Source organism: Gopherus flavomarginatus, chromosome 8 (genome assembly GCF_025201925.1).
Source record: "Gopherus flavomarginatus isolate rGopFla2 chromosome 8, rGopFla2.mat.asm, whole genome shotgun sequence".
Taxonomy (NCBI): domain Eukaryota; kingdom Metazoa; phylum Chordata; order Testudines; family Testudinidae; genus Gopherus; species Gopherus flavomarginatus.
In genome coordinates, this window is record NC_066624.1 from 68479473 (window position 1) to 68492142 (window position 12670).

Sequence of the window (12670 nt, forward strand, 5' to 3'; positions counted from 1 at the left end):
ACAAAGTCCACATTACACTGGCTACTTCAAGAACTTCATGCAGTCTTTTAACCAATTCACACATTTAAACCATCCCCCTCCTCCTCTCCATCATAAGTAACGTCTGGACCAATTGTACTCTAATATTAATGCATATTTTTCCTGTAGCGTCTGACAGGGAGTTCCCACTTGGTGAGCACACTGAATTTTCTCACTAAAAACCAGATGGCGTTTTCCCAAGATAACAGCTCAGAAAAATTCTAAGCCAGGCCAAATCCCTCTTATCTTTCTCAAGTGAGTAACCCAGTTTTGCAGTACGTGGACGAGTAGACTCTTTGGTCTGCAGTCTTTGGTCTGCAATCTTGTATGGGCCACTGATATTTAAGACGGGTGCTCCTGTCCGGATAGGACTAGCATGTGAAACTACAGATTTCTACGTCTGCAAAGGTGCTAGGCGCATCTCTGGAGGAGAAAGACTAGCCCTAGGTCCCTGCTAGAATCGCCAACATTCTTGTTATGTTTATAAAGTGCCTGGCACAATCTGGTCCTGGCCTCTAGGTGCTACTTCAATACAAACAACAACCATCAAAAGCCGTGGCTCGTTCTTCCCAGGCATAATTGTCAACATTATTGTTTATATAACTTTTCCCCTCCCCCTATGTTAAATAATCATTGGTGACTGCTTGAAGAAAAAGCTACTCTGTTCCACTGAACTGTTGCTGATACACTAGAAAACATGTCCCACTGTTAAGAAAGGAGATAATCTTAAATCTGCTGGGCATATAAAAACACTTCCCCCTCCACCCCCGTTTTTTCTAATGTTGGCAGTGTAAATTGAATGATAACCCCTTGATGCTTCAAGTACCAGGCTCTAGAGTGGGAGGAGAAAATAAAACTCACCCTGAGAATGTGGATGATTGTGTCATTCTGACCTTTACCCAATAATGCAGAAGAAAATTTCTGATTTTAATCATAGCAAACCAGTCTATTTAATACACAGTTATCTGATAACACAATGGTCCATTCATGAAGGAATAGGGCTTGTATGATTAGAGAACACTGAATTATTACGGGATATAAAATAAGACAAGAGATGACAATTGTTAAATTTCTGCCCATGTAAGCTGGTTTCTATCCATTAGCTGCTATATGAATTTGCTATATTGTATATACACGTTGGAGCATGGGAAGAAATCTTAGGAAAAAAATGAGTCAGATCCTTGTCTCGGTCATACAACTGTCAATCCTGTAACTCCACTGAATATAGAGCCAAACCCTGATTCTACTCAACGGCAAAGCTCCCGTTTTCTTCAGTGTGACAAATATGTATCCCTAATGTTAGGCTTCAACTGAGGTCAGCCTCTAGTCTCTGATGTTTCTTACAAGGCTAAAATTACAGCTGAAGGAACTTTTAAATATTACCAATGACTGCAGACAATTAAGCAGAACACCCCTCTCTATCAGAAATAAATTACAAGTACTCAATTCAATACATAAAAAAGGACACCATTTGGCTGCACTAATCTATCTTGGCACCTATTACAAAAGAGATGTCTAGAAAAGGATTCTCTTCACAAATAGTTGTAGTGTGCGCTAACTAGGTGCGAACCAAGACAAGTAAAACAGACTCTTCAGATTTTGTCTATGAGGACAATAGGGCATCAAGTCACTTAAAAATTGTTTTTTTCAAGACTCCTCCTCTCCCTTAGACTGGTTCTATACTTCAGTGGAATTACCACAATTTATACCAGCGTATGAAGTTAGCCTACATCCCAAGGCTGACTGGTTTTAGAAATTAAAACTGAGTTTAAAACCAGGACAAATCAGCTCCCCAGGCTATGTATCATGAAACAGTCATGGTCAGAAAATCACCACTTACATGCCAACCTATTTTCTTCCTGGCCAATCAAAACAGACATATTGAGGGGGGGTAGCGGGGAAGGAGAAGAGATGCAGACATGACAGGTAAACAGAAAAAGAACAGTGCCTTTTGTCATGCCAAATCTTTCTGCAACACAATCCAGTTCTGGCTGTGATAAGCCTGTGGAGTGAAGTGTGGCAACCTGAATGCTGCAAGGATGCTTCAAGGCAGGAAATCACCATCAGTTCAGTTAAATGAACTAGGATACTGGGAGATCAGCATGAATCCTCTTCTAACTGGTGGATAAAGGGCCTTTTCTACAATCCTGTTTTCTGTGAGTAATTCCGTTGCTATATTGTGATTCAGTTCCCTAGCCAGGTGAACCCCAAAGGCTGTACGTGTGTGGGGAATGATGACTCATGTGACATCCATTGCAAGCTTGTATTCAAAGATGACGCCCAGGGCAGCAGTAACATGGTTACTGCTGTGATAAAGCAGCAGGCAGAACATTTACCACACTAACACCAGAGGAATGGATTGTTACCAAGGCGAATGATGAGTGGGTCAAAATGTTAGGATGAAGTCGCATTTTCAGGCCCCCACCCTACAGGGGCTTGCAATCATGCTGAAAGCCAATTTCGAAAGTGGCTGTAGTAGTCTGGGGTCTCTACATAATTCACCTCTAGCAGTGGTAGCAATGATGGAGGAGTTAGAGCAGATACAGCCTAGCCCAGCTTCTTAACAAGGTTTGTAATCATGCCAGCCATAGATCCTGAGGCCCTGTGGGAACATTCACTGAAAATACCATTGCTAATGCTTCTTCAGCTCCATCAGTGTTAGCAACGTTAGAGGCCCTAGTGTGATGGTTGCAGGTTTTAACACCATCTCAGGTAACCAAGCGCTAAACAGGTCTGATTGGTGTTAGGCTGCTGTTGGTGTGTTTGGTACCATGGTCTTTAGACCTACTCAGGACACGCTTTTTAAGAGAAACTGTGCAGCAGCACAGCTACATGAGCGCTTCCTAGGTTGCTAACTCAGGGACACCTGTGTAAACAACAGTAGGACATGATTAGAAAAATGTAGTCAGGGCCTAACATAGCCAGGGCCTGCATGTTCACAGTCTACTATGTACTTAAAAGCCCAAGGCAGGCTCACATTGGTTGTCCCTAGGGCAAGTTAGTAGTAGTGAATACTGCTTCAGATTTTGGCTTATGAAGAGACAGGCTCAGTAAAAACCATACTAGCCTCGAGCATTCAACAGCAGCAGCACTAATGTAGACTGGCTGCTGAGGTGTTTTCATCAATAGGCCATCTAGACCTACTCTGAACAAAGTCGGGCCAGTGGTGGATCCATTCGTAGGTCTCTAACTGCTGGAACAGACATTTCTTCTTAGCAAGTCTTTGCTAAAGGGCGAAGTCTATGCCTGGGTTCTAGCAGAGTGGCTGGCTGAGGAAAAAATCCATGTCCACTCATGGCCAGTGAAACCATGCGTGCTCCAACTAGTCAGCCCTGGTATTAGGACATGGCTGTTGCTAGCTTAGTTCTGGTTCCCATAGCGAGTCGGAGTACAGAGTTGGATGGGCAAGAGGAAACCAGCAGGAAGACTATCATCAGGTATTGCAACCAAGCGAAGCAAAAGGCCAAAGCATTAGTAAATGAAATATTTCCGGCTGTAAGCTTAGGCTAGCTGATTATTAAAAGAAATGAGATGAGGTGGGTGAGGTGTAACATCTCATTGTACAAATTTCTTTTGGTGGAAGAGACACGTTTTTGAGCTTCACAGAGTTCTTCCTTGGGTCTGGAGAAGGTAACCAAAGTGTCATAATCAAGTTAGGTCCAATAAAAGCTATTATCTCACCTACCTTGTGTGTCTCTCAGCCTGGGTCCAACACGCTACAGCAACACGGCAAACAAGTATTAAAAGGAATGTTTGTCACACCAATAGTCTTCAGGGGATGTTATTCTGAATATAGTAAAGTTTTCTAAGGGACTTGTTTACCTGTAGTTGAAGATGCATTTGCAGAAGTGACAGATTATGCTCCTGCAATTGGTGCAGCGTTGCCCAGACAATCAGAAGACCAGTTTTGAGGACCCTTTTGAAATTTGGCTCCGTCATGGTATTTAAACCTTACGCTTTCCCCATGACTTGGAAAAATTACCTTGTGCAGAGATTTGTCCTTCAGCTGAAAAGTTCAACATTCACAGAGAGGATTGCAAAATAGGGGTCTCCTGGGCCTGAGGAAATTGGGCATGTGCCTGCAGCAAGTTCACGGAAAGGCCACACCCCATGACAGTCTCTGTACTGGGCTGTATAGCTGCTGCATGGCTACATGTAAGTTCTCTCAGGCAATTTTTTACATCTTGGAACGGCGTTCCCATCTCACTCGTGAGAGACAAAAGAGAAATCCAGGGCTCAGGCATCCACTGCAGCTTATTTAAATACAATGTATCGATAGGAAATGGACCATCACGAACGATGCACTTGCTTTGAAGTGCCCGGCTGATGTCAGGAAATTCAGTGCTGTAACCTGTCAAGGGATAGGACAGGAATTTGGAAGGTGGCCTTTAATTCCACTGGCAGACTTGAGCACTCAATTCCAACTGACTAGCATATTTCCAGGCTCCTCTGTATCTCTTGACAGATATGCCATCCCCAGGAGGACTTTGAAAGACGCCACTTCCAGAGTGGCCTCTAGTGACACATGGCCACCTATGTAGCAAGGAAAACAAGCAGCTAGGATTGTGAGGAGGCCGAACAAGGACCACACCAACAGACATGTAAACGTAAGACACAAACACTGGCTGTAAGTCACTTTTACAAGTTTCTTTATGAAATTAAATGTAGCCCCTGGCTAGGGGAAAGATATAGTGCAAGAATGACTTTGTACATGCTACTGAATTCAGATATCCCTGGATAACCAGACTTCAGTCAGCTACAGTATCAGCAAACATTGGAACTCTGAGCTTTGCAGACAGTTAGTGCTTTCTCACAATAGCAACACGCTGGAACAAATGGGTGTTTTCCTTACAACCACCCGCAACTTCTCCTAAGCTATGGAATTCAGTCCTTATGGCTTCTAACTCTTTCACTATTGTAAGGCAAATCTTTCCTTTTACTAACCAAGGATTAAATGAATTCTTTTTGGCCACAATTTACAAACCTGCGTGCCTACCGCTAAGCTCTTAATTCCACATTTAGGCACCTTATAAATGGCCTGATTTCTTTTTTCAAAGGTGCAGGTGACCTGGAATACACCTCAATATAGGAGGGTTGTACATGTTCTCAGGTTTGGAAAAATCCATCCGTTTTGTTTGAAGGTGCTCAACTGTGGAGTTAGGACCTTAACTTAAGGGAATTAAGTTTGCAGATGTTGGCCTTTGTTTTTTGTTAACAAAAAAAAAGACAGACAGACGAACAGGCATCAAGTTAACAACATCTGACAGGACTGATTACAAACTTACAAAATACACAGCTCTGTATTTGCCATAAATAAACACATCACAAATGTTTAACATTTTCATTGGCCAGGAAATATGGCAGAGTGACAGTGGGAAGAGTCTAAGGAGCTGACAACGGTATTTATTTTAGGCACATTTTTTTCCTAACTCATTTTTTTTTGTAACATAACTCAAAGAAAATCAACTAGGTTGCAAGATGCATGTATTTCCCTCATGCTGTGGGTTTGCCTGGCACCATTTAACGGACTATGGTTCGGCGGTGTGTTGACCTAAGGAAAAGAAAAAGGGCACAGCGATATCCTTGTTGCCATCTCTGAGTGCCAATAAAGGCTAATCCGTCTGTTAAATGTGAAGTAAGAGCATTTCTTTGAAGATGAACTTGGGGATTGGGGCAGTGAAAAGAAGGGTTTAGTCCCCCCAAAAGTGCATCACATCAGCAACTATGAACCCTGGTTCTGAGCACGCTCAGTAGAAACCAAGCAGGCAGGTGCTGGAATGGACAAACTGCCATCTCTGCATGGGCAGCCAAGTTGGCTAAGGCTAGAGTCTCTCTGGCAGTTGTCAGACAGCAATAATGTTCACAGCTGCGAGGACTGGTTCAAGATGCAGCTGACAACAAGGGTAAGATGAAAAACAGTTCAGGCTCCATCCTGTCGTGAGCTCTTCCTGGGGGTTTGTATGGCTCCCGAGTGTTGTGCAGGGCTGGCTCACTTTGACTGGCACAAAAACACGCAACACAGTGTCCCATTTTGGACCCATTCAAGTACAGTCAGTCTGCAGAATAAATAGGGAAGGAAGGAGCATGCGCCATCCTTTGCAAACAGAGGGGTGGAGGTGCCGGGGGTCCGTCAGCTCGAACTGATGGCTAAAGTGCTTTCTCAGAAGGGATTCAGGCACTATAGGGAGCTGCCCCTCACTTCCGAAAGGGTGTCAGCCTGCTGATGTTCTGCCAGAAGTTTGAGGGCTTGCGTTTGGGCTCTGCCAGCATGAAGACTTGCTGCTGGGGGAGGTTGGTAGGCAGGGTAGGGTGCTTCTGACGCATCAGAAAGTCATAGTAGGGCCTGGTGACAGCTGTTTAGACATGAGACAGGGAAGAGCAAACATTAGACTGGTACAGTCCCAAGGCTGATTCCACACAGTCATTCTCAAAGCTGAGGCAGAGTTAGCCATGATAAGTAACAGCTAGTTACAGATGACTCTGTTTTGAGTTATCTAACCCCAAAGGCGGTTTGGGGATTAAGCCGGTAGTCTGGGCGTGCCCCAAATGTTGACTGAAATTCAGAGATGCTCGCATGCCCTCAGAATGTTGCCTGCAGCCACGCGCAGCAATGCGAGGACAAAGCTGGACACTTAAGGCATGTCTACACTGCAAAGGAAAAGCCTCAGCAGGCCATACCAGCCAACTCGGGTTCTTGGGGCTGCTTCATTGCAGTGTAGACTTCTGAGCTACAACCCAAACTCTGGGACCCTCCCACCTCGGAGACCGAGCCCAGAAGTCTACATTGCAATGAAACATCCCCAAAGGCCAAGCCTCAGTGAACTGGTATGGGCCTGCCATGAATTTTTCTTTGCAGTGTAGACATGCCAGGCCCATTACAGTGCTCTGCTGCTGACAAACTTAAACAGCACCCAATTCTGAATGCTTGGGAGCCTGGTTAACTGACCCACACCTGTGCACATTAGCCTGTGTGGCAGGTTGTAAATATGCAAGTATTTGTAAATGTTTAGAAGCTGCAAAGTCTTACTGAGCAGAGGGCCCAGTCCACAGCATTTAGATATAGATATGGATTTAGAAGCCCTTGGGGTTCGGTAGTGTTTGAAGTTAGGGGCTTGTCTAGACTACAGACACTATAATGGCACAACTATGGCACTGCAGCTGTAGCGCCATTGTGTAACAATGGAAGGGGTTTTTCCATCACTGTAGTTTATCCAGGAGGCGATAGCTAGGTCAACAAAAGAATTCCTCCATCAACCTAGTGCTGTCTACACTGGGGCTCAGATCGGCCTAACTGCTTCTCTCGGGTGAATTTTTCACATCCCTGAGTGCCCTAGCCAGGTTGACCTAAGTTTTCGGTGTAGACCAGGCCTTGGTTCACTGTACCAGAGAGAGACTGGGCAGCCTATGCAAACTGGATCTGGCTCCTGTTTCCAAACTCCCATCATACTTGGCAATATCTGGCTCCAAGTCTGGGTTACAGCCGAACTGTCCTTGGATTTTTGCACTGCTGTAAAATAAACTGACAGCTTGTGTTTAATTCCCCACACAGTACCCAGGGAACCATAGAAAGGTAAGAGATTGAATTCCTTGGCAAGCTACAGTAGAGGGAGTGCCGCCACAAAGTCTGGTTTCCCAGGGCGGTTCTGTGAATCCTCCCCTGGAGGCAGTGTCCATGATGAAGGGCAGGACAGGCATAAGGAGGGGAAACTTCCCTGCAACTCATAGAGCTCATCCTCCCTTCAGCTACTGCTAAACCTCCCTTGTTAGGCTGCTGGTTTCTGTCCTGGGTGCCTACAGATGCTATTGAAGAACACATCATCTGCATCTAGCCTATCCCATGTACAGCAAAGGGCGGGTATTTAATTAACTGTTCTATTGTGGTAGCACCAACACTGTGCGAAATAGCACATAAACATACAGAGAGAGACTGCCCCTGCCCCAAAGGCCTCAACCTAAACCCTTTTCACTTCCCCAAAAGTTCCCTTAATTGTCATTCTTCCTGCAAGCTGCCCCATTCAAACTGCTGAGAGACCTGGCTTCTAGGGCTGAGGGGAGGATTCCAGTCTCTAGTTAGATGCCATCCAACAATCTCATAAACAGAAGCTGCCAATTGTATTAGCTACCTTGAACTGTACTTGGGATTTTGGAATATGAGCCAATGATCAGACACACAGAATGGCCCTTGTAGCCAGGAAATACTGGGTTGCTGAATCTCACTGGCTTAGCTAAGGCTGCCAAGTCTTCAACCTGGTGAGAACTGTACTGCAATTTCCCACCCCTCTGAGCCTACCAGCTGGCCTATCCCAGAGCTTTGTTAGTGTCACACCATTAACATGCAGTAAAATCAGCTTGTTCGGGGAAAATTTCCATATAATGGGAGGCAATCGAAAAATACAGTGCTGAGTAATTTCCACAGCTTGCAGACAGTTCAATTAATTTCACCAGGATCCTAGTTCCCTGTCATGACTCTTTCTCTGTACTTTCTTTCTCATCCATTAGTGATGAAGGACTTGATCCAGCAAAAATATTACATACTCATAAAACTGCATTTCCTACTTCACCTAGGAGAACAAAAGCTCTCAATATGGTAGTAGGCAGTTAGTGAGGTGTTAGTCACCCCCATCTTTAACATTCCTGTTTAACCCCTGTGGAACCAGACTAGGGTGACCAGACAGCTAGTGTGAAAAATTGGGACGAGGGTGGGGGGTAATAGGATCCTATATAAGAAAAAGAAAAAGACTCAAAAATCGGGACTGTTCCTATAAAATCGGGACATCTGGTCACCCTAAACCAGACCCACCAGTGGAAATCCTTAGTCATTTCTCTCTTAACAGTAGGAGTAGGGAGATGGATCAAAGTTTGTGACGAGTCACGTCTCCCATCCAGCTAAGAGGGTTTATTGACTGGATGGCACTAGAGTCTGGTTTATTTTCAAGGTCTACAGTCGCTGTGAGATTCCTTAGCATTGTGTTTAGCTATGGACTCCTACTGGGATCTGAATGGGAGGTTAACTCTTAACACTGTGTTCTTTATTTAATACTGAAATGCTACCTTAACATGTGGAATAACAAACTGTAAATATTGTTATGAACAAAAATACTGCCACTGGGACGTTATGCTGAAATGTTGCTCACCTGTTTATCAACAAGTTCGGATTGCTTAATGGGGGGCATGTTTATCAGTGAATCTCCATTTTTATTTAAACGTGACTTCACTAAAATATTTGTTTTCTGAACTGTATATGCTGATCCGATTTACAGCCTGTATTTTTTACTCTTAATTTTGATCACATTTGTTCCTAGGCTCCATAAACCCGGAGTGACAGAAAGTGAGAATGGCTATTGCTAAAAGAGGGGCAATTGCTTCTCGTTCATTTCCCTGCCCACTTTTTCCCTCCACCACACCAAGTGACCCCTGTGCCACTGGAATAGAGATCTTAAAACCTACCCCCCCAGTGGAAGGAGAAGAGTAACACTTACCAAGCTCCCAAAGATGAACAAGCTGGGGGAGGGGGCAATTAATGCATTGATCAGCCAAAGCTTATTTGAAGTCAGTTTAGATGTGCTGATGTGCTTAGAAGAAAAAGAAAGGGCCACACTCACCCTTAGGCTTTCCGGTGTGGTGCTGTTTGTTGGCATTCAGCATCGCCTGCTTCTTCTGCACCTCTGTGATTGAAAAACCTTAAAGACAAAACCGAATCTGTTAGCAGCTGTACTGCTTAGGGCTCCACCTAGTTCCTCCTACAAACAGCAGGGCTCACGCATAGATCAGAAGAGGGAAGTGTGGGGATGAACACATCACTATGGATTTGATTGTGCTCTTTAGGCACAGCCCCACATTGGGGTCTGCCTTGCTGCAGGAGCCCCGGGACACATTCTGGGTAGAGCTCAGCCAGAATTGCCCCTGGTGCTGAGGGAGAGTGTATACTGCCCAGGGCGCTCTGCCAATTTTTAGCAATTGCAACATGTGCCTCACTACACCCCAACTCAGTTCTCCCTGCCTCCTTGGTTAGCATGGTCAGGGGCAGCCTATCATATGGCCTGCACTCTTGGCACACTGGGCTGGCCCTGCTTGTGTGGCCCTAGTCACGTTAGACCAAGTATGAAAACAGTGAGATGGATATGCCCCCTAGAGAACATGTGGTCATGTATAGAATCCTGGATCAATCTTGTGTTGGGCTATTGATGAGTCTGTCTCTAACCCTGCCAGTGGGAAGAACAATTCAAAACTAACATAACTTACTATTTAATGGTTCAAGCAGGCTAAGCAAAAGACTTTAGCAGCTTCCTGAGACCTGATTTCAGTGCTTGCTCTCTGCTCTATTCTTTGTATGATGAGCAGAGGGGAAAAGAAACATCATGCAAAATATATACATCTGCAGCCCAGCCCTGGGCTGGAGGGGCATGTATTGCATTTGCATACATTTGTGTTCAGCGCGATGGAGGGCCCTGCTACACAGCCAGCCTTGCCATACCAGTTTCCTGGTCAAGCTGAACCTGTTTCCTTTCATTCTCGAATGCCTTGAGCCAGCGCTGTTTCTGTTCAGGCTTTTTTGCACAGAATAAGTGGACTTCCTCAGGGTCCCTGCAGAGCAGCTTGAATGCATTTTTAACACTGATATTGAAGTCCTTATCCTTCCCATCCTCCATGTCCGCTATTTCCATGTCATCCATGTTGATCCGACTCTTATAATAGAGGATGTCCCGGCGCAGGAGATCCTGTAAGAGATTATTTTCGTTGTAACTATATCCAATTTCCATGCACACACTTCCTTTCTCTTCCTAGCCACAACAGACAACCTGTTACCTTGCTGACGTGCACCACCGCCTTATGAGGAAAAAGCAATGACACCTAGGCCTCTTCGCCCTACTGTGGCTTTTTGGAACTCACTTTCTGATGCTGGCTGCAGTCTTATAACAAGCTAGTAGGGCCCAGGAACAGTTTCTGTAGCTGAAGGAGCACGTGTTTGGGCAGGACTACACTTAACGGCAGTGTGATAATATGTACTGCCACTAGGGGTGAAAGTGAGCCAGTACGGCATACTGGTAAGAACCCGCACCGGCCTGTATGCAGCCCACATTAAAGCGCTGCAACGGCACTTTAATGTCCCTGCCCCTTTTGCCTCCCCCGTCAGTGGCCCTGCTGATAGGGTCCGTACCAGCAGGGCCGCCAACAGGGGAGGCAAAAGGAGCAGAGACGTTAAAGTGGTGTCAGAGCCCCAGGCCCTTTAAATTGCCACTGGAGCCCCAGGCAGTGTGGGCCAGGCAGCCTGGAAGGGCTGGCTGGGGGATGCTGACTCCCCAGCCCTGCCCCTTCCGCCAGAGGCTCTGCCCCTTCAGGGGGTTGGAGCCCCTCCAACCCCATACCGGTAAGTGTCTGCAGTTACTTTCACCCCTGCTGCAACTACTATCAACTGCACTAGAGTGCTTCTGTAATTCATTGTCACTTTCCAGAATGTCTGAAAGGCAAGCACAGGTTCCTGTCATTGCCCTGACACAGTGACTCTGGGTACTGACTAAGCAAGACAACTAGTCAAGGTTGTTACTCCAGATTTAGGACAGTGTAATGGAGCAGGATTTGGCCCCTACAGTCTCAAGAAGCCACAAAATGCAAGACTGGATTTTCCTGCTAATGTTGCTGGTGAAAATACAGCCAACACTAGTGTATGAGGCAAGGCCCTCATTAGTTTAAGTCACTTGAAGTAAGGAATTGTGGGTATAGTGAAATTGGGCATGCGCTCAGTGAAAAGCTTTGCTGTGGTCACTTCTTTCTACAACACGACAGAGCCCTGTCTCCCTTCACACTAGATCACAACCACATCTGAGTCTTTGCATTTACACATGTAGCTGTGACCAGCCAACATTCCCAATGAAAACGAGTCAAGTGACGTTTGGCCTGCTGGTGTGGGGGTCCGGTTTTCAGCAGTGCTGAGCTCTTTGACTTCACCTGGAGCTTGTAGTGCTCAGGGGTGAAAATCACTTAAAGGACTTGCCGGTACTCCAGAGTCCTGTGGAGGGGGAGGGGCCTCAACTGGAAGAGGCGTGGCCTCTATCGGAAGAGGTGGGGCCTTTAAATCCCCGGGCTTTTAAATCAGGATTTAAAGGGCTCAGGGATTCATCTGAAGCTAGGGGCTAGGCCCTTTAAATCACCCCCGAAGCTGCCAGCTGTAGAGGCGGCTGGGAGCCCTGGGGTTTGGGCAGAAGTGAAAGTAATTTACATTTCTTACCCATATGGTCCAATAGCAAGCAACCCTCCTCTCCTATGTACTTCATGGATCCCTCCCACTACATGACATAGATAGAGAAAATAAAGCTACTATTACTACTACCAGTACTGTCTGTAATAAAACTTTACTATTGGAATAAGCCTGAAAAAGTGAAAACTCACTGTCACATTTTTCTCCGTGTCTTCCCTCCTCCTCCAGCCAGGCTGTGGACACTAGGCTCCATGATTTCTCCCTGCCTGGCACTGAGCAGCAGCTGCAGAGGCTACCCTCTAGCTTGCAGCAGGGAGCAGGGAGACTGGCTGAGAGAGAGAGAAGCCTGCCTCCTGCATAAGAACAGTTTAAACTCAGCTGTTCCCTGCATGGTTCAGTAACATTTCAAAGAGGATCTGCAAGCAGTTTGGACATCACAACCATGATCCTCTGCTG

At 45.7% G+C, this 12670-nt stretch overlaps 1 protein-coding gene across 1 annotated transcript in view; it reads right to left on the reverse strand.

Annotated features, from left to right (window-relative positions):
* Positions 1 to 615: 615 nt before the first annotated feature.
* Positions 616 to 12670, reverse strand: part of LOC127056308 (uncharacterized) — a 279257-nt gene continuing 267202 nt past the window's right edge. Inside the window, 4 exon segments of the mRNA XM_050963972.1 lie at positions 616 to 6271; positions 6274 to 6371; positions 9621 to 9698; positions 10493 to 10736. Of these exon segments, the coding sequence (XP_050819929.1) occupies positions 6197 to 6271; positions 6274 to 6371; positions 9621 to 9698; positions 10493 to 10736 (495 nt within the window). The 3' untranslated portion in view covers positions 616 to 6196.